Raw genomic sequence first — 21,150 nt, forward strand, 5'->3', positions numbered from 1 at the left:
AAGATACACGTCTACGGGTATTCCGTGGTAAGCGGGGGCGGGGGTCTGGGGACCCACCCGTGGGGAACGAGGCTTCACCCACCCCACAGCGGCACAGGTGCCGGTGCCCGTGCCCATCTTGCTGCCTGGCACTGCCCCCGGGAGCAGAGCTGAGCTGGAGGGCAGGCCTGGGGGTGCTGTGTCATCTCGGTGTCCCTCTGCACGCCCCGAGGAAGGTGTTGGTGATGCTGGTGCCGGTTTCCCAGCTCCAGGGTGGCACTACCCCCCTGCCTGGGTGTTGTGAGGGGTTTGGTCAGAGCTGGCTGGTCGTTTATAGACACGGACTCAGCAGCATCTTGTGCTGCCAGAGGCTGCTGTTGGGGGTTCTGGTTGCAGTGAGCAGCCCCAGGAGTTCACTGAGCCCTGCCATGTGTGCTGACTGCTTCAGCTCCACTTTCAGGACCCTCTCTCCTCTGCCAGGGCTTCGGCCGAGCGGACCACTCTGTGACTACAGAGAAGCTGAAAGCCAAGTATCCGGACTACGAGATCACCTGGGCAGATGAAGGCTACTGACTGGCTCTGGCTGGGCAGCTGTGCCAGCCTGGAGCTGGCACAGGCTCCCCATGCTCTGCAGCACCCTAGGCTCTCCTGGTTTTCCTTTGTGTTGAACTCACCCATTCTCCACTGTTACCAGACTTCCCACGCGCCACGGGTGCCCCTTTCCTCCCCGGCACAGCGCGGCAAAGCCTCGGCAAAGCTGGGCCTCTACCCTGGCCTCCCTGGTGGCCAGGGGGTATGTTCCACACGTGTATGTGAAAATTAAACACGTTGGGGAGTGCAGCTCCTTGCATGGTGACATGTTCCTGGCTCCCCAGGGCTGTGGTGAACAGGAATGACCCCCTGGGGTGCCAGACCCTCATGGGCGGCCTGATCTGGCAGGGTCTGGGGTGGAGACAGCAGAAGGTGCATCAGGTTTAGCCTTGAGAAGGGTTGATGCAGGTGAGGAGAAAGGGATGAGTCCCCATGCTTGACAGAGGGAAGGGCAGGGTGTTCTCAGGGCAAGGACCATCCTCTTTTGCTGGGTGGGAGCCAAGCTGCTAGGGAGCATGGTTTGGAAGATATTCCTGTTCCCACCCTAGCAGTGGGACACATCTGAAGGTAGAGCATTCTGGGCTTCAGCTCTCTGGATTCCTGTATATCCCAGGGAGACTCTGCACTTGCATGCCCAGTGAGAAGTGGGGTGGGGAGACTGGGAAAAGCTGCTGGAGCTTGGGGTGCCTGAAGAGCTTGAGGGACACATGCAGGTCAGGCTGGACAGGTGGATTGCTCGATTGCTGTCACATGTAAGGTTGGGGCTGGAGGAACCACCCCTCCCTGGTCCCAGCCCTGTTTCACTCTCCGAGCTGCAGTCCTGTCAGCTGCCAGCTCCTACCTGGTCACTGGTCCTGCTGCTGCCTACTGCTCCTGCTGTCAGGGATGGGGGCTTCAAGACAGGAGATAGTTCCTCTGTGCCTGGAGCAGTGAGGGGTTGGCACGACCTGCTAAAGCTCAGCCCCTGTGCCTGATTTCCTGCCCAAACTCAAAAGGTGGATCAGGATGGGTGTGAATAAAATCACCAAATAATTTGGGTTGGAAAAGGCCTCTAAGATCATCAAGTCCAACCATTAACCCAGCACTGCCAAGGCCACCATTAAACCATGTCCCTCAGCAGCACATCTACATGGCTTTTAAGCCACAGGGACTGCATCACTGTTCTGGGCCGCCTGTGCTAGGGTCTGACAACCCTTTTGGGGCAAGTGATGGTCTTCAGGGATCTGTACTGGGACCAGTGCTGTTTAGTACCTACATTAATGATATAGACAGTGGGATCGAGGGCACCCTGAGCAAGTTTGCAGATGACACCAAGTTGAATGGTGCCATCAACACTCCAGAGGGAAGGGATGTTATCCAGAAGGGATAAAGCTAGAGAAGTGGGCCCATGTGAACTTCATGAGGTTCAACAAGGCCAAGTGCAGGGTCCTGCACCTGGGTAGAAGCAGTCCTCATTATCACTACAGCCTGGGGGATGATGTAATAGAGAGAGACCCTGTAGAAAAGGACCTGGAGGTACTGGTGGACAAAAAGTTGGACATGAGAAAACTGCACTTGCAGCCCAGAGGGCCAATCACAACCTGGGCTGAATCAAAAGCAGCGTGGCCATCAGGTCAAGGGTGGGGAATTCTGCCTCTCTTACCTCTTTTGAGACCCCACCTGGAGAACTACATCCAGCTCTGGAGCCCTCAACACAAGAGGGACATGGACCTGTTGGAAGGAGTCCAGAGAAGGGCCACAAAAATTGTCCAAGGCCTGGAGCAGCTCTTCTATGAAAACAGACTGAGAGAGATGGGATTGTTCAGCCTGCAGAGGGGAAGGCTCCAGGGAGACCTTATAGAGACCTTCCAGTACCTGAAGGTCCTACAGGAAAGCTGGGGAGGGACTGTTTACAAGGGCTTCTAGCAATAGGACAAGAGGTAATGGTCTAAAACTAGAGCAGGATAGATTAGATTAGGCATTAGGAAGAAGTTATTTACAACAAGGGTGGTGAAGCACTGGAACAGGCTGCCCAGAGAGGTGGTGGAGGCCCCATCCCTGGAGACATTCAGGGTTAAAAGTGTGGAGGCTCTGAGCAACCTGATCTAGTTTAAAAGTGCACCCTGTGCGCTGCAGAGGGGGCTGGACTAGATGACCTTTAAAGGTCCCTCCCAACTCCACATGTTCTATGATTTTGTGATTCTGTGATCCGTGTTCTTGCTTTTTTCTTGCTTTCTCTCGTCCCTTCATGGGCACTCGCTGCTCAGAAGAAGCTGCCTCCTTCCCTCCTGTTGGGTCTTACACACACAGGGACATGTCCTGTGCCTTCTCTGCTCCAGGCTGAGCAGCTCCAGCTTTCTCAGCCTCTCCTCGTGGGAAGTCCAGTCCCTTCATCATCATCACAGCCCCTCACTGAATCTACTCCAGGACACCCGTGTCTCTGATGCTGGAGGCTCAGCATCCCCGTGTCTCCCCAGTGCAGAGGGAAGGGATCAGACCTGCTGGAGATGCTCTGCCTACAGCTGGTGGCTGCTTTGCCAGAGGCCTCAGTGCTGGCTGGTGGTCAGCTTGGGGCCTGACGGGTTCCCAGGCAGCCAGGAAAGGCAGGACTGCTGCCTTGGGGGCCAGGCCAGTCCCAGCTGACGCTGGAGGAAGGAGCTGGACCCTGGGTTTTACTGCCCCTGATGCAATTGTGCTGCAATCTGGCCAAGGCCATCAGCTGAGGGGAGAAACAACCACCCTCAGCTATTGGCTCCAGGGGCCCATCTCTGGGGGGCAGGTGCTGCTGGCAGTGCAGGCAGGAGGGGTTCCTGGCCACGTGGGGAAACTGAGGCAGGGGCAGTGGTTGCCATCACCAGGCAACTCCTGTTGTGCCATGCAGGGCTCAGCCTACAGAGTCATAGAATCGTGGAGTTGTTTTGGTTGGAAAAGACCTTTATGATCAAGTCCAACCGTTAACACAGCACTGCCAAGGCCCCCACTGACTCAACTGTACTGAGGTCAGTACTAACCCATGTCCCTCAGCACCACATCTACACAGCTTGTAAATCCCTCCAGGGATGATGACTCCACTGCTGCCTTGGGCAGCCTGTGCCAAGCCCTGACAACCCTTCTGGGGAAAAAATTGTTCCCAATATCCCATCTAAATGTCCCCTGGTGAAACTTAAGGCTATTTCCTCTTGTTCTATCATTTGTTACTTGAGAAATGAGCCTGTGTGTGCCCAGGTGGCCAAGGCAGCCACCAGCATCCTGGCTTGTGTCAGCACTGGTGTGGCCAGCAGGAGCAGTGCAGGGATCAACCCCCTGTGCTGGGCACTGGGGAGGGGGCACCTCGAATCCTGGGATCAGTTCTGGGCCCCTTGCAACAGGGACATTGAGGGACTGGAGCATGTCCAGAGAAGGGCAACAGAGCTGGGGAAGATCCTTCCAGAATGATCAGCCCTTCCTGGGACTCTGCTTGGGTTGCTCCCCTCAGGAACCACCCAGAGCTGTGCCCTTTGCCCCGTGGTGGTCGTACAGGGCAGGCAGGGGTGAGGACTGGCTCCTGCTGGTGGCACCTGCGGGACCCCCGGCCCAGAGGCTGCTGACTGGGGAATGGGCAAGGGCTGGGCATGGGCAACTGGGACCCTGCCAAGGAGCTTTGCAGGCAGCCTGCCAGGCTCTGCACTGGCCGGGGCATCCTCCTGCCATGGCTGCTGCACAGGCAGCAGGAGCACAGGGCTACCAGGCTTCTCTGCCCACACCGGGCAGGATGAGACCCCTCCTGCCATCCGCATGTCACTGGGCTGGGCTGGAGCCCTGGCTTTTGACAAAGCCAGCTCAGCTGGGTTCTGGGATAGGCTGCTCCTCCTGCCTGTCCTCCTGCCTGTCCCTGCCTCCTCTTCCAGCCTGTCCCAAGTATCCAGACAGCCAGAGTTTTGTTGTGAATTCAAATCCCCCCCAAGTCCTACAGCCCCCTGTCTGCTGTGGCTCACCATTGCCTGGGTGCATCATGACCCATTTGTACCTTGCCTGCCTTGGAGGTTGCTCCTTGCACCCTATTTCCACTGCACCAAGCACAGCTGCCCTCCCTTGCCAGGGTGTCCCCCCCAAGTCAGCCTGTGACCTGCACCCAAATCTGTCCCCTGCACCCAAAGGCTCTCCCATTGCTCCTGGTGCTCAGTGACCATTTCTCTTTGTGGTTAGACATGACACAGCCCAGGCAGCTGGCACAGCATGGCACAGACCCCACCCCTGGCAGAGCTGCCAGCTTCTCCAGGCAGCATGGCTGGTTGGGCAGGAAGAAGTGTCCTTTTCCTTCACCAAACCAGTGTGTGCTTCTGGACAGTGCGAGCTGGCCCTGCCCCACTCAGAGCAGCACCCAGCATCTCGGCATGGCTGGAAAAGGGCAGCTGAGGAAGAGGGGCTTGATGGGGAAAAGCAGCTGATGGTGTCCTGGAGACTGCCAGCTGCCACCACTGCCTGCCATGCTGGGCAGCAGGAGATAGTGACCTGTCCCCAGCCCAGCAAACTGCTTGGCCATAAACCCTGTGGCCAGAGCTGGGGAGCTGATAAGAGCAGGGTTGAAGTCCAGCACGGGATAAGACCTGGGGACCAGATTCCAGCCCTGGCCTCTCCTGCCAGCCCTTTGTCTCTCCCGGCTCCGTTCTACCCTCACCGTGGCCCAGAGGCCAAGATGGCTGGGCAGGCGACACTGACCCTCCTGCTGCTGCTGGGTGAGCTCTGCCAACACTGGGGTTGTTCCATGGGGAGGGAAGGGGCTGTGGCACTGGCTGCCCTGCTCCCTCCCACCCCAGCTTGGGCTCCCATGGGGATCAGGGGCTTCCATGGGGATCAATGTTTCCCCCAGCTCTGGGGGGCTGTGCTGCTTCAGAGGGGGATGGGGCAGATAGGGCACAGCAAAACCCTCCTCTGGGCTCTGCTGATGAAGGTCAGATCAGGGTCCTTCAGGGAACTGAAGCTGCCAGTGCCAAGCTGCTTGTTGCTGGTGGCATTGCTCAGTGTGGGGAGGAAAATGCTCATGTTGTCTTGTTTCCCCCAAAGTGGGGGCTGATACTCAAAACAGGGGCATGTGGGTCAGTGTCCCAGCCCGGACGGGCTCTGGCACCCCAGGGGCTGGGGGTGGAAGACAGTGAACTGGGAGGTGGGGGAGGTGCAGGGTGCCAGGGCAGAAGCAGGAGGTCCCATCCAAGGGATGATGCTGCTGAGAGCCCAGACAAGTGTCACCTGAAGACCATGTGTGCCCTCTGTCACTGCCACGGGCCCCATGCCTGGGTGCCCGTGGGGATTTCATCCCCATTGTCTCTCCTGTAGCTGTCACTGTCCTCCCCAGTTGGTCCATGGTGGTCAACAGCTGCAGCAGTGCAGCCGAGCAGCTCTGTGACTTTGTCTGCAACTGCAGTGACTGCTCTGATGAGAATCAATGTGGTGGGTGCCCAGACCCCCTCACCTCCCAACCCCTGCCCCATTCCCAGACCCTGCTCCTGGGGTGAGGGCAGGCAATGGAGCTGGGGGCACCATGGCTGAAGGTCCCTGGGATGGGTGCTGGTGCCAAGGGTGGGTGCAGGACTCCACTGTGGATGAAGGTCCCTCAGGTAAAATGGGTGCAGGTCTCTGAGGTGGGCTTAAGTTCCCAGGCTTCTCTGAGTAGATCCCCCTGGCTGGATGCAGGATCCCAGTGTGCCTGGCAGACACCCCAGGGTGCGTGCAGGTCCCTGGGGTTGGTGCAGGTCCCCAGAGTGGATGCAGGTCCCCGGGGTTGGAACAGATCCTCAAGGGTGGGCACAGGTCCCTAGGATGGGTGTAGGTCCCTGGGGTTGGCACATGTCCCTAAGGGTGGACATAGATCCCCAGGGTGGATGCAGGTCCCCAGGTGGGTGCAGGTTCCCAGGATGTCCCCAGCTGAGCTTTGACACCTTGTCTGCCCACCCCAGGGTACCTGCAGGGCTCAGTGGTGCTGGGCACCCCCTTCACCTGTGATTTCGAGGAAGGCGACTGCGGCTGGCGGGACGTGAGCACCTCGGCCCACAGATGGGTGCGGGGCCGGGCCAGCCTGGCTGCGTGGGGCGCGGGTCCCCACTCAGACCACACCGTGGGCACAGACCTGGGTGAGCTGGAGCTGCTGGGCTGCTGAGTGGGCTTCGGGCACCCAAAGGCCATGGGTGCCCTGAAGCCAGTGTGCTGTCTTGTAGGGTACAGGGGATGGAGCAGACCCTTGGTGGGGCAGGAGCGGTACCAGCTGTGGCTCCAGGGCGATCCCATGGAGCTGCAGCCCCTGTTCTGCTCTCTGTCCTCCCCAGGGTGGTTCATGGTGACCGTGTCTCCCCCAGCAAAGACCACGGCCACAGCCTGGCTCAGGTCACAAGTGATGAGGGAAGCAGCTGCCACATGTGAGATCAGGGCCTGGTACCACCTCTCAGGAAGCGGTGAGGGAACCCACAGTGGGCACAACCAGGCCTTGGGGTACCAGGCACAGGGAAGCAATGATGGGGGCAGCAGGGAGGGATGGGACCATGGCAGAGCTGCTGAGATGGGTTCTTGCCACCCCACTTGCCTGGTCCCCAGAGCTCTTGGGTCTTGACTCATCCCTGGGGCTATCCCCTGGGATGCCCAGTGCCAAGGGCCACGTTTCGGGGCTCCCGCAGGGCTGAACCAGATGGAGCAGCCAGTGCTGCGTCTGGCCATGGTGCATAGGGACGAGGTGGTGGAGCTGTGGCAGAGCCCGAGGAACCAAGGCGAAGGCTGGCACCAGCTGGTCACCTACCTGGGCCGGGTCCCAGGGCAGTTCCAGGTGAGATGGGGCCATGTTGGTACCCAGGCCACTGAGCTGGCGCTGGGAGAGCCAGGGATGCACGGGGAGCCAAAGGTGCCGGGTGACTCAGGCAGGGGCTCAGCTCACACCATCTCTCATGTCTTGTCGGCAGCTCATCTTCTCCCTGACTCAGCTGCCTGCATGTGAGGCAGAGGTGGCGCTCGACGACATCATCTTCAGGAACTGTGGCTTGCAGGGTGAGTCCTGTGTCCGGGAGGAGAAAGAAGCCGGGATCCGCAGGGAATTTGTTCGGATTTTGCACCGCGGGGGAGCCCCCCACTGCCTGTGGTGTCCTAGGGGCTCCTTACCTTGGCCAGGCTGTGGGGTGGGTAGCAAAAGCCTGTCCGTCGAGTGACGCAGAGGATGGGGAGGGGGGGGCAGCACACGCTGGGGTCCCTGAGGGGCCAGCCCTGTGCTGATGGCGTGTCCCACCCCCAGAGCCTGGGCAGCCGCTCTGCAGGGGGGAGCAGAACCACTGCGGGCAGGGCAGCTGCCTGGCCCGTTCCCGCTTCTGCGACGGCACCGAGGACTGTGGGGACGGCTCGGACGAGGATGCGGCGCGGTGCAGTGAGCATCCCTGCCCCGGGGGGTCCTGCCCACTGGCCCGCCGACCCCACGGGTGGGCTGAGGATCGGCCCTGACAGGGCAAATCTGGGCCGTCGGGCTGACAGGATTCATCCCAGACCCCACAACTGTGTGGCAGGAGGGGATAAATCACCCCAAGGGTTTGGCAGAGGGGTCAGCCCCATGGGGACCTCCCTGGGTCACTGCTCTCCCTCCCTCCCCGCAGAGCCCTTCACCCGCTGCTCCTTTGAGCAAGGTTTCTGCAACTGGGAGACTGAAGTGGGGCAGCCAGCATGGGAGAGGAACACGAGCCTAAGCCTGGGGACGGGGGGCAGTGTCCCCACCCGGGACCACAGCCACAACAGCAGGGCAGGTATGTGAACTGGCCCCAGCTCCCCATGGCAGCCCCTAAGGCGCCACTGGCCAATGTGCCCTCTGGCCCCTGGGGTAACACACACCTGGGCTCAGCCTCAGACTGCACCGGGAAATCAGGGTCTTGCACCCTCACCCATGTTGTGGCACCACTCAGCCCCTTCCCGGCATCTTCCACAGGTTTTTTCCTCCTCGTGGGCAGCACCTCGACCACAGGGACCACCGGCCCTGCCCGGCTCAGCAGTCCCACATTCCAAGCCACCAACTCGTGCTCTGTGAGTCACAGCTGGGGACCCACATTACAGCCCGTGTGGGCACAGTGGTGGCAGGGAATGAGGTCCCCAGCCTTGGGGACCCCCACATGGGGCTGAGGCTGGGATTGGCCCTTCGCTGGGGAAGGGCAGTGGGTTTTGGGGGATGGTTTGGTGGCATCTCTGGTGCCTGCTGGACCCCTGAGCTCCTCCAGCCCCACCTTTGTGATCATCCTGGGGGGCAGCAGCCATGTAGGGGGGACTGTGCGTCCCTGCCCAGGGCTTCAGGGCTCACTCATCCTGTCCCCAGCTCGTGCTGTACTGCCACCTCCACGGCTCAGCCACCAGCAGCCTCAGCATCTCCTATGTGACCAGGTCGACCAAGCACCTGATGAGGGAGAGGACAGGGGACCTGGGCAGCTGCTGGGTCCGGGAGAGGGTGAACTTCAATGTGACAGAGAGCTTCAAGGTGGGCTGAGGCCACACTGGGGCAAACTGGGCTGCCTGCTGGAAGAGGGGCATCGGGCCACCCCCAGTACACACCCCTGGGACATGGAGTAGGGACTCAACTGGGAACTAGACACCAGAGCTGAGCCTGTTATGCTGGCATGTGCCACTGCCATGTCCCTGTGCCCACACCTCCAAATTCCCCCCCTAGTCCAGGGACTATCCCACTAGGAACAGGGCAGGGGGTGTCTTCATCCATCCCATGTCACCCCATGTCTTCCCACTGTCCTGTCTGCTGTCCCCCAGGGCCACCCACAAAACCCAGCCACCTCCCAGCTGGCCTTGGTGGACACATCAATGGCACCCTGAGAGCACTCCAGCAGCACCCAGGGCAGCCACGGCCCATGTCTGTGTGCACAGGCAGCACCACAACCCCAAGCCCACCATGGCCTTCCCATCCCTTCCAGCCACAGCATTGCCCTGCTCTCACCAAGCCCCCTCCTGGGGAAGCACATGTTGGCTGATCACAGGGTTCCCCTGTCCCATGGGTCCCTGGTGTCCCCCCCAAGCCCAGTGCCATCTCCCAGCCCTTCCATACTGTGCAAGACCCTATGTTGACACTGCTATGTGGTGCTTCCCTGCAGGTGCTGATCGAGGGGGTGGCCAGTGGCACAGGCACTGTGGCCATTGATGACCTGATCCTGTCCCCGGGCTGCATGCAGGAGCAGGGTGAGCTGGAGGGTGGCTGCCCCCAACCCCTGCTCCAGAACAGGCAGCTGTTCCCAGGTGTCTTGTGCCTGTGGCATCACCCCTGAAGAGCCCACCACAGGGCTGTCCCTCTGCTCAGCCAGGTGACCATCCTGGGCACAGCATGGCAAGCACTTGCTCTGGGGACCACAGCCAAGCTTGCCTGGTGTCCTCGTCCTGCAGCTGTGACACCTTCCACCCCCTCCTCCCAAAACCATGCCCAAGCCATGTCACACAGGCAGCTCTCACCAAGCCCCTCCATCCCCTTCACCTGGTGGCAGCCAGCAGGGCAGGAATGGGGCTGGGGACACGGGAAGCAAAGGAGATCGCCGGGAAGAAGGGGCTGTGGCTTGAAGGGGTGATGCTGATGCTGCCAGGTCCCCTCACCACTGCTTTTCATCCCGGGGGGTTTCTCCATCAGAGAAGCCTTCACTCTCGCTGCCGAGCTGGACAGGTGCCGGGCACTGCACGGGCGAGGAGGTGGCGTGTGACAGCGGGGGCTGCATCAGCACGGAGCTGTCCTGTGACTTCGCGCAGACCTGTGCTGATGGCTCCGACGAGCAGCGCTGCGGTGAGAGCCCAGGGTGGGCACCGGCCCCCGGGCAGCCAGGGCACCGGGCAGGGTGACCCAGCTGGAGGACACAAGTGCCCACCAGCCCCTAGGACATGTGGTGGCCCAGCAGGGCTGAGCCTGGGCTTTTGCAGGAGCGACCACCTTCGAGGCGGGGGCTGGGGGCTGGCACGATGTCAGTGTGGGGCGGCTGCGCTGGGGTGTGAAGAGGGACACCGAGCCCACTCAGCCAACTGCCATGTTCATCACTGGTGAGGCCCTTCCTACCACTCAGATGATGCCTTTTGGTCCCCAGCACCACGGGGACTCCCAGGGTGTAGGGACCTGCTCCTGCCTAGCCAGGGTGGGTGTGTGCCCTGTGGAAGGGTGAGGGTGACGCCCAGGCAGGATGCTGTGCTGGGGAGGTGCAGCACCGATGTGGGCCTCTGCCCTGACTTCTCAGGGTGTTTTCTCGCCCAGGGGCTTTCCTGGCTCTCCAGGCAGGGGAAGGACAAATGGTGGCCGCTGCCAAGGCACGTACACCTCTGCTGGGCCCCTCTGGCCCTGCCTGCACCCTGGAAATGAGCTACCGCATCCGCCTTGGACCCCAAGGTAACCCCCTGCCCATGCCCAGGGTGCCCTGCCTTCTCCCTGCCCACCTCCTGCCTGGCTTCCGGGTGCCCTGCCTGTTCCCTGCCTGCTCTCTGCCCTGCCCTGGCACAGGGCACATACTCCCACCCCCTCCCTGTCCTTTCTGCCTCTACCAGTCTCACTCTTCTCCATCACTCCATCCTGGAGCCGGGGTGTCCCTGTCCCCTCTGGCCATGGGCTGGGTGGGTGCCAGGGCCCCGGGGGGTCTCCCCAGCCCCCTCTTCTCCTGCCCAGGCTTCCTCGCTGTCAGCGTTGCAGATCATGCTGCTGGCACCACTGACCTGGCCTGGCACACATCAGGGCACGGCAGCACAGCTGAGGGACACATCAGTGTCCCACTGGGAGAGAGGACCCGGCCGTTTCAGGTGCTCCCAGGGGCAAAGGACCAGCCTGGCTGCCTGCTGGCAGAGCGGCACCAGTGCCATGAGGCATCCCAGGCTCACAGCTGCTTTGGCACCCCAGGTCGAGCTGCTGGGGCTGATGGATCTGCAGGACTCAGTGAGCGCCGCTGCCATTGACAATGTGACATTTGTGCAGTGTCACCCCGATGTGATGCCACCGGGGGCCACGGGTATGGCCAGGGGCAGGGTGGGCAGCAGGAGGGGATCCTGGCCCCCAGCCCACAGAGATGGGCGCTGCTCCCACAGAGGCTGCCCAGTGACTGTCACCCTGTTCTCAGCCCAACAACAGGACCACAGTGCAGAAGCCCTGGGTCTGGGGCTGAGCTCTCATCCTGCCCCAGGGCAGCTGCATGGGGTGAACTGGGGGAGTGGGGCAGGGCCACTGGGGGAAAGGGACATTTTGGGGACCTGATTGTAGGGCACCCTAGCCTCATTCCCTCACCATGGTCCCCCCTCTCTGGCCAGAGCTGTCCTGCAACTTTGAGAGAGGCATGTGCGGCTGGTACCAGGATCAGTCCAGTGACTTCAGATGGGTCCATGGCACAGAGCAGGGACAGGGCCCTGACCACACCACTGGCTCAGGTAAGGGGCTGGCTCTTCTCCTGGGGACCCCAGGTAGCCCAGGTGACCCTCCTGTCCTCAGGGCTGGGACGTGCCCTGTGCACTCCAAGCAGCCCCACGCCTGCAGGGTGAGCTCAGCCAGGCCCACCCAAGGGGCACATGGATCCAGGGCTGGAGTGTGGGTGATGTGGGTGCAGCTCGGAGCACCCATGTCCATGTCCCCTCCACCCTGTTTGTTCCCGACACTCAGGCTACTTTATGGCAGTGGACCCTTCTGCACCGTGCAGCCGCAGGCAGCGGGCACAGCTCATCACCTACAGCCAGGAGCCCACCACTGCCCCACGCTGCCTCTCCTTCTGGTACCGTCTCGCCGGCCCACAGATCGGTACACAGCCCCACAGCAGCCTCCTGGGGACACCCCAGTCCTGCTTTGCTCCCCAGGGGACCAGGGAGTCTCCAAGGGGTGTGGGATAGCAGCCTCATGCTCCCCTCTGCCCAGGCACCCTGAACCTCAAACTGTGGCTGGAAGGAGCAGAGGACACTGTGCTGTGGACCCAGCGGGGGACCCGTGGCAGCCTCTGGCACCGGGGACAGGCCACACTGCCCAGCACGGGCCGGCGGCGGTACCGGGGGAGGGCTGGGATGCCCCGTCCCGCCAGGTGCCAGCGGGACTTGGGGCCACCTGACCCCGCTTCTGGCGGCAGGTGGCCTTCGAGGCCCTGCGGGACGGGTTCCAGGGGGACATGGCACTGGATGACCTGGCACTGACAGCCGGGCCCTGTGGGGCCGAGCCCTCCTGCTCCTTCGAGGTGGATGAGTGTGGGCTGGCAGGCAGCGGCTGGCGGCGGCAGAGCAACGGCACCGGCAGCACCGCCGGGCCTCGGGCTGACCACAGCACCGGCACCTCCACAGGTACCAGGGCCATGCCTGCCTGGGGCTCTGGTGGAGCCTCCTGCCTGCCCTCCCTGCCCTCCCTGTGAGATCTGCCAGGGTTTGCAGAGGCCACCACTATATGGAGCTCCATAAGCCCCAGACTCCCCCCACCCAGGGAGATTCTCCAGCCCCATCAGTTCCCTGGTGCCCTCAGCAGGGCTGGGTGGGGGTCACGGTGTGGGGGCTTGTCTTCCCCCAGGCCATTACATGGTGGTGAGCACGGGCAGGGGGTCCCTGCCTGTGGGGCAAGTGGCTGCCCTCACCTCCCAGCTCTACCAGCCCTCTGCAACCACCCAGTGCTTGGCCTTCTGGTACCAGCTGAGCGCCCAGACCCCAGGTGAGAGTCGTGACCCTTTGTAAAGCCTGCGGGGCACCTCTGAATGGGTGAGGGTCCCACATGGCACAGCCCTGGACCACCCCATCCATGGCGGGTGCCCTGGGCAGGCTCCCTTGGCGTCTTTGTTGAGCAGAACATGGTGCGAAGGAAGGTGATGAGTGTGAGCACCATGGAAGGGGATTCCTGGCACCGTGGCCATGTCACCGTCCAGCCAGATGGGGACTGGCAGGTGAGATGGGGCAGAGTGCCAGGGTCTCCTGGTTGCCTGGGGACAGGTTGGAGGTGACGAGGGCAGCATGGGGACTGCCAGCCTCAGCCTAGCCCTCCGGCAGGTCATATTTGAGGCAGTGGGAGCTGGGGTTGACCATGGGTACATCGCGCTGGATGACCTGCACGTGTCAGAGGGAGCCTGCCCTGAGCCAGGTGACAGCCCACACCATGGGGACACCACAGACTGGTGGGGGGGACAGCCCAGCCTCTCCATCACTGCTCTGCTGTGGCCACTGGTCACCCTGCTGGGGTGCAGTGGGAAGGGGGCTGGGGGTATTCCCCTGGATGCCCCAGCTCCCGCTGAACAGCAGGTGCCTGTGGCACAGGGTGCATCACAACCCCCCCTTTTTCCTCCCAGGGTCCTGTGACTTTGAGAGGGACACGTGCGGCTGGAGCAGCCCCCCAGACCCCCACCTGCATGGCTTTGCCTGGGGCTGGAAGAGTGGGATCCCCCTTGCCAAGTACCCCAGCCCTGAGCAGGATCACACCCTGGGCACAAGGGATGGTAGGAGACCCCCAGACACCCCAAGGCATCAGCTAGGGGAAGGAAGAGGGACTGGAAATGGATGGGCCCACCTGGGAATGTCCTGGGAGCCCTGGCTCCATAGCATCCCTGTCCCTGAGAGGGATGGCTGAGCCCCAGAGGCAGTGAAGGGCAGGGTGGGGGTGCAATCCTCTGGGCATCAATCTGGGCATTTTTGGGGGGAGCAGGACAGACAGGGTGGGCTGCAGAGCTGGGGGACACTCTGTGCTCTGTTCCTACCTATCCAGGTCACTACATGCACTTTGACACCAGTGTGCTGGGCCCCGGGGGCACGACTGCCCGGCTGGAGAGCCAGCACCTGCCTGCTGCTGCCAACTCCTGCCTGCGGTTCTGGTACCACATGGACATCCCGGAGCACCTCTGTGAGCAACTGCAGGGGCAGGAAGGAGCTGCTGGCCCTGGGGAGAGGGTTAGGAGCCTACCATGATGCAAGAGGGGACTTGGTCAGGGGTCCCAAACCCCCTCCCCACCCACAGGACCACAGACACTCTGGTTTAGCTCTGGTTGGGTGATGGGGATGGCATGTTTCCACTGTGTGCTGCCATCTCAGGGGACAACAGCCCAACTGGGATGGCCTAGTGGCTCTCAAGGTCTCTGGGTGGCCATTGGTGCCAGACACTTGTCCTCCTTGTTGCAGCCTGTGGGGAGCTGCGGGTGCTGGTGCAGGGCCCGGCGGGGCGGCGCACGGTGTGGAGTGTGCCGGGGCACCAGAGCCGGGGCTGGCAGGGAGCTGTGGTGCCCACGCAGAGCCCCAGCGAGTTCCAGGTGAGCAGAGACATCCTGGGTGTGGGGGTCCCTCAGAGAGCACAAGGAGCCCTCCCAATGCAGCACCCTGCCCCCTCCCCCTTCTCCCCCCATCTCATCTTTCCCTGCAGCTCATCTTTGAGATCAGCACACAGAGGTGGCCGATGGAGGGGACAGTGGCTCTGGATGACATTGTGTACAGCACTGGGAGGGGCTGCCATTCCATCCCAGAGGCATCAGTGGAAGGTTTGGGGCTGGTTCTGGCTGTGAAATGTTGACAGCGGGGCTAGGCCCAGCTCTCCCGGGTGGTGGGTCGAGCTTGACAGCATCTCCTCTCCCTGCAGAGAAATCCTCCAGCAGCTTCACGGTGGAGGTGGTGCTCAGTGTTCTCCTGGCCACCACTGTCCTGGTGCTGGTGGCTGCTGGTGGCTGGTACTGGCTGGGGGGGCGAGGGCTGGCCAGTGGGTCACCGGCAGAGAGCAATGTTCCCCAAGGCTTCGACAACATCACTTTCCGAGATGTAAGGACAGGGGGAAGGGCTCCCTCTTGCCTCAAACCGAGTCAAAACAGCATTTTCCGAAAAGCTCAGCAGATCCCAGTGGGCTCCCCCTGTGCCTACACTGCCAACACGGCAGGGAGGTGCAAAGGGCTCGGCTCTTATCTGGTCACCGGTGACTGAGTGACCCTGAGCTGTAGGACTGACCCAGAAATGCAGCTGCTGCCGTTAGAGCTGCCCCAGAAGGAGGAGCTGAGGCTGTGGATCCTCCAGCTTGGAGCCTGCTGGGAGCGAGGCAAACCAACCTTGCTTGTCCTCTGTAAACCACAGCTCCACACCGTGAGAGGCAGCTTCAGCTGCAGTTTCCTTTGCTGGACTGGGTGCCATGTAATATGCAGCAGAGCCACCAGCCCCGGAACTGACCCCAAAAGAGGCTGTGGAGCCCTCTGGGTCTGCTGGGGATTTGGCTCCTCTGCTGGGGTCATGGTGGGCTGGCACAGACATTCTCCTCTCCACAGCTTGGAAGAAGTCCTTGTATTTCATAGACACAGCCCAGGCACGCTGTGATCACCTGCTGCTCACTTTCCTTTGCAGGACAAGGTCACTATCTCATCAGTGCCAAAAGAAGGGGATGAGGCCTGAAACCAGGAGCAGTAACTGCCTGCCCAGCCCAGCGAGGGACCACAGGACAGAACATCCCCCATCCAGCAGCTTCTCAGACTTCAGCAGCTGCCTCTGGCTCTTGGCATCGGACACCGGGCAGGGGGGGAGGTGCTGCAGGTGCTGCCCCGGGGCATCAGCCCCCAGAGGTGCCACTGCCTCCACTACCCCAGAGTGCTCGGGAAAAGCATTATTAGCTTTTGTAACTTCAACTTTCCTCACTGAGCTGTAGCTCTGTGCCCGTGATTTGACAGGTGCCATCTGCAGGAGTTCCTCACAGCCACCATCCTCACCCCAGTAGGGTCCCAGACATGGAGTCAGGTGAATTGCACAGTCTTGGCCCCAGCCAGGGCTGGGCAGCTCAGCAGGTGCTGCATGGAGCATGCAGCCTGGATTAGGAGCGAGAGCTCCCAGGGCACAGGGCCACACTGGGGAGGAAGCTTCTGCTGGCCTTGGAGGGGGGATTGGGCAGAGCAGGGGGCACCACACAGCACAGCTCCAGGCAGAGAGCAGCCCTGACCCCACTGTGGGTGACCACCCACTGCAGGACCTCCCAGGCATCATAAGAATTTGTATTTAAATGTCACTTAGGAAACATGTTCCCCAGGCTCAGGCCAGGCTCAGGGTACAATGCCTACTTCTGCAGCCCGGCCCAGGACCCCCCACTTCCCTTCCTCCTCCAGCTTTGAAAACTGAATCTAATACCATGCAGCCCCTGAGCAGCCCGTGGCCAACCTCACCCCCCAGGTCCAACAGCACAGGGCAACCTGTCCAGGCAGGATCCTGCCCTCCCCAAACCCCAAGCTTCTCGGGAGGGGTTGGGGGTGTCCTGCTTTCCTGGTCCACCAACACACCCTGGTTTACCTCTGGCCCTGCTGCAGACAGCTCTCCCCTCAGCTCCATCTTGCTCAGGCTGCGTCCCAGTCCCTTGCGAGCACCATCCTCCAGCTTCAGCACAGCCCCATCCCGCAGGAACAGGCCCCCAAAGCTCAGCCCATGTGAACTGAGTCAACAGAGGTGAGACAAGGGCCCTGGCTCTCTACAGCTGCCGACCAAGGGCCTCTGCTCCCACCTCATCCTGCAGAGATCCAGAGCCTCCTCTTGCCTCCACACACCATCAGACTAGAGGACTGATTTCAGTTCTGGGCTGGGAGCCAAGGCTGCAGCTCACTCCCCCAGGGAAGGGGGCTGGGCAGCCAGGAGCGCTGCAGAAGCACCCACCGCTGCCCCAGGCCCCTCAGGCAGCACCGGGAATCGCAGCTGCCTAGTGGAGGGGCTGCAGCTCCGGTCTCCCCCAACTTTATCAGCACCTGGTGGACATGCAGCACCCACCCTGTGAGACTAAGGGTATCAAACTTTATTATAGAGCTCTTTAAAACAGGCTGGAAAGAACAAAACTATCATCGTGAAGCAGTGACCAAGCCATCATTTCAAATGCAGACACCCCCAACTCACCCCTATTATTTATATAAAAATCTATCTCACCCATCCCTCAGTTTTTTCCAATTAAATGATCCCATTTCAGACCCCCCCAAGTGTCTTAACACGACCTGCTTCTAAACACCAAGACACACATTTTCTGGCAAATCAGAAGCAGGTTTTTTGGGTTCCTCAAACTCTGGAAAGGAGGAAGGAAAAACAAAACCAGGAAAATTGCTTCTTTAAGGTTGTCTTTTTACAGCAGGAACAGATTCGGCAGATTTCCCCCCCAAAGCAAGTCTGTAACCCTCTTGTTCAGCTTGGCAATGCACAGAGAGATCCTAGTGGACGAGGAGAACCAGCCAGGTGGGATCAGTCTGAACAAACTGATTTCGAGGCTTTGTTGTCATTTCCCTTTGGGGCCGGTTTCCAGCGGTTTTCCAATATCCTTCCCACGCAGTTTAAGGCCTGGAATAAGACAAAGGAGATTGCCACCAGCTGCCAGCAGTGCACAGTCATTTTATGATGATCAATTTATGATCTTACCCGATAACCTTATGTCTTACGATGCTTGGCTATAAGGAAAAGAACATCGAAAAAAGAGCGTGGGGAACTGGTTAGGGACAATCCTACTGCAGTTTCTGGGAGCACCAGACTAGTTTCAGACAAAGTTCCAATTTTTGCCTGTGCATTATCTTCCTGGAAAATGCTGTCTGAACTGGTCTAGGAGAGTGACATAAACACTAGCGACCTCAAGATCCTTTCAAGTATCATCAGGCCTTTCTGCAGCTCAGGTTCTCACACATTTTGGGGGAGAAGCGCAACAGGGTGGTCCTCAGGGTAGGGTGATGAGACCTGGGGCTGTTTAGTCCTGAGAAGAGAAGCCTGAGAGGGGACCTGATGAATGTCTATAAATACCTGCAGGGTGGGTGTCAAGAATGGGCCAGCCTCTGTTCAGTGGTGCCTGTGATAGGACAAGGGGAAATGACATCAAGTGACAACACAAAGTTTCACCTCAACATGAGGAGAAACTTCTTTCCCAGGGAGGATGACAGAGCCCTGGCACAGGCTGCCCAGAGAGGCTGTGGAGTCTCCTTCTCTGGAGACTTTCAAGACCTGTCTCAATGTGTTCCTGTGTGACCTGCCCTGGGTGTTCCTGCTTGCAGCAGGGAGGTTGGACTTGATGATATGCACAGGTCCCTTCCAGTCCCTGTGATTCTATGATAGCTCAGCTCTGGTTTCAGGCTTCAAGTTTTATCAGAACATGGCTTAATGACACCACACCCTCAATGACCTACAGCCAGCAACTGCTCCTGACGTGGAACATGGGAATAACCCAACACAGCCCTCCCAAGCACTAAGAACAGTGTCCTGAGTTTTGAACTCTCCTTTCTTAACTTACCAATGGCTCTTTCGATCTTGCCCATAACCTGGTTGTTGGGGATTGCTCTTCCGGATTCATAGTCAGCAATAACTTGTGGTTTTTCATTGATTTTCTAAAAAAGAGAGGAGGCATCTCCAACACCAGGTCCATGCACAACCAACACGCAGCACCAACCCTCTGATCAGCAACAGCCTCTAACTCCCCCAAGATTGGAAGGCCAAAATGCTACTTGCAGGCTCAATCCATCCCAGCTATCACCTCCCTCCAGTATCTGAGTGACACAGCCCTGGCAACACCCACCCTGGACAGACTTCAGTCCCCCTCAGCCATCCTGGAGGAGCAGTAACACCAAGTGTTGCTGTTCCTCCAACGGAGCAGCGAGCTCCTGAGCACTGCATCAGGCCCAGATGGTACAAAAAGCCTCACATGGCTGCTGAGCTGATGGCAGGGAGAAAAAAAAAAAAAAAAAACCCCCTGCCATTAACCAGGCAGGGTAGAGTGTCTCCAGCATATGCATAAAAGTATCTGACACTTCATTTTGATCAACCCAAGATTAATTTTCTTTCAAGCAGCAACTTTTCCAGGGCTTCCACGCTTCTCTGTTTCAAAACTGAGCCCTCGTCACGTTTCCCACATCAGTTTCTGATGACCAAGAGCTCAGTCTGCTGCAGGGCAGGCTTGGGAGCTCTGTGGTAAGGACAGACCCCACAGGCTCCATCTGATGCTGCTGAATCTGGCCTGTGTTGGTCCCACAGGGATCCTGGGCTTCATGAAGCTGCTGCAATATGTTCCCTGTGCCCTGAGTTTGCCTTTCCAGCAAAAAAATGTCACCCTGCTTCAGGGTGCAAAGAAAAAAAAAAAAAAAAAAATCCTCCCACCAGCCACAGCAACACTCTGTCTCCGAGCAGGTGTCCAAGGGCTGCACAGATAAACCCCTAAAACATTTCCTTGGTAACTAACATTGCCCGGAGATCAAACAGCAGAGATGCTGCATTCACCAAACTCCTTGCTGGTGACACCATCCCACTGCAACTGCCCACGACAGGACAGAAGTGTCCAACCTCACCTCGAGGTGCTCAAAGCTGCCTGAGGAGAGCAGGGGCAAAGGCCAACAGGCCCCAGCTGCACTCACCGTGGCCAAGTCCTTCTGTGTCATGCCCTTGCTCTGCCGGCCCTGCTGGATCACTTTGCCCACCTCCAGGGGAACTCTGTCATGGTGCAGCTCTTCAGTCTCTCGGTCGAGCTTGGCCGTGTTCTTTGTAATAAAGTGTTGTTTGTTCTGGCCTGCTGCCCCTGTCATTCAAAGCAAGAACAAAAAACAAAACAAGAGCAAACAAAACAAGGCTCAGAGCTGTGCCAATAAGTATCAAAGTGCCTGTTCTAAGCTTTCAGCTGCCCAGGATCCCAGGGAGCTTTGAAGGCTTCGACACCCCAACACCTGCCTGCTGCAGGTCAAACACTTCCTCTTAATCCAGGTTATGCCCACGTCTGAACACAGCCAGGCAGAGCCCTCCCCTTGCTTCACTTCCCATCTGAACTTCACTCCAGATTTTGCTGTTGCCTGGGGATTTATTATTCAAACTTCATCCCAGACACACACTTGTGCTGTGGTGTGGAGTGAGTTAATATTTGGACTTGAACCTTGTTTGTTCAGGTATAAGGCAGCATAAATAAGTGGCTCTTAATCAACTTTCTGATATTTTTTAAAACTCCACTTACCTTTGAAGAAAGCAGAAAATTCAAAGCCATGCTATTTGTCTCATTTTAGTCACAGTATTAGTCAGTTTAAATCCTTTCTCTCTTGTTAGTCTCTGATATCCAGTCTCAATAAGTCTGACTAAACCTTGTTCAAGGATCATCTAGTTATTTATTTCCAAACATCATAATCTCCTCCCTATGGTGAGAGAACCTGAGAATTAATCTCAGACAGGAAATGGCATTTTTAAAGAGCAATGCCACAGGAACATCACCAGTCACTGAAATCCTTAAACATATGTTCACAATGACAGAAATAAGGCGTAAAAATTCGGATTTTTAATTTTGTGATCATAAAAGCTCTTCCAAGAGTTTTGCAGATACCAGCTCAGCTCTAAGCAACAACAAACTCAGAGCTGGCTGCAGAGGAGCACTCCCCACTTTCCCAGCGTGCTGCCTGCCCTCCCTGGGTGCTCCCTGCCCAGCCGGTGGGTTTCAGGTCTGTGCAGCCCCAGCCAGGACGACCTTCGGATTAGCTAGGGGCTGCTGCCTTATGTCCCCCCTCATGCAGGCACCGCCTTCGCGGTGGGGCGGGCCAGGGAGAGACCAGGCCTAGGGCCGGGCCGGGGGCCTGAGCACCGGCGGGTCCGGCTCCCCGGGGCCTCCCCCGTCAGGCCGCGGGATACCCACACTTCTTGGAGGTCTCCACATCCTCTCCGCGCCGCTGGGCTGCCAGGATCGCCTGAGGAGGGGAAAAGAGCCCA

At 59.3% G+C, this 21,150-nt stretch overlaps 2 protein-coding genes across 2 annotated transcripts in view; one reads left to right on the top strand and one right to left on the bottom strand.

Annotated features, from left to right (window-relative positions):
• Positions 1–5,224: 5,224 nt before the first annotated feature.
• Positions 5,225–15,870, top strand: MAMDC4 (MAM domain containing 4). Its single transcript, XM_010007876.1, has 29 exons — positions 5,225–5,264; positions 5,863–5,976; positions 6,483–6,656; positions 6,849–6,974; positions 7,194–7,339; positions 7,473–7,557; positions 7,799–7,927; positions 8,151–8,297; positions 8,477–8,571; positions 8,858–9,016; positions 9,639–9,723; positions 10,163–10,312; positions 10,447–10,563; positions 10,772–10,903; positions 11,177–11,319; positions 11,351–11,513; positions 11,809–11,925; positions 12,155–12,289; positions 12,404–12,540; positions 12,609–12,846; positions 13,037–13,193; positions 13,244–13,403; positions 13,507–13,597; positions 13,803–13,949; positions 14,216–14,350; positions 14,626–14,753; positions 14,864–14,978; positions 15,077–15,252; positions 15,823–15,870. The coding sequence occupies exons 1-29, from the start codon at positions 5,225–5,227 to the stop codon at positions 15,868–15,870; spliced, it is 3,789 nt and encodes a 1,262-aa protein (XP_010006178.1).
• A 1,619-nt stretch (positions 15,871–17,489) lies between these two features.
• Positions 17,490–21,150, bottom strand: part of EDF1 (endothelial differentiation-related factor 1) — an 8,226-nt gene continuing 4,565 nt past the window's right edge. The window contains exons 2-5 of the mRNA XM_010007878.1: positions 21,077–21,128; positions 19,824–19,984; positions 18,710–18,803; positions 17,490–17,775 (exon numbers count right to left, since the gene is read on the bottom strand). Coding sequence (XP_010006180.1) covers positions 17,714–17,775; positions 18,710–18,803; positions 19,824–19,984; positions 21,077–21,128 — 369 coding nt within the window. The 3' untranslated portion in view covers positions 17,490–17,713. The remainder of the gene's footprint in view (positions 17,776–18,709; positions 18,804–19,823; positions 19,985–21,076; positions 21,129–21,150) is intronic.

The sequence above is a fragment of the Chaetura pelagica genome, unplaced genomic scaffold (genome assembly GCF_000747805.2).
Source record: "Chaetura pelagica isolate M959 unplaced genomic scaffold, ChaPel_1.0 scaffold252, whole genome shotgun sequence".
Taxonomy (NCBI): domain Eukaryota; kingdom Metazoa; phylum Chordata; class Aves; order Apodiformes; family Apodidae; genus Chaetura; species Chaetura pelagica.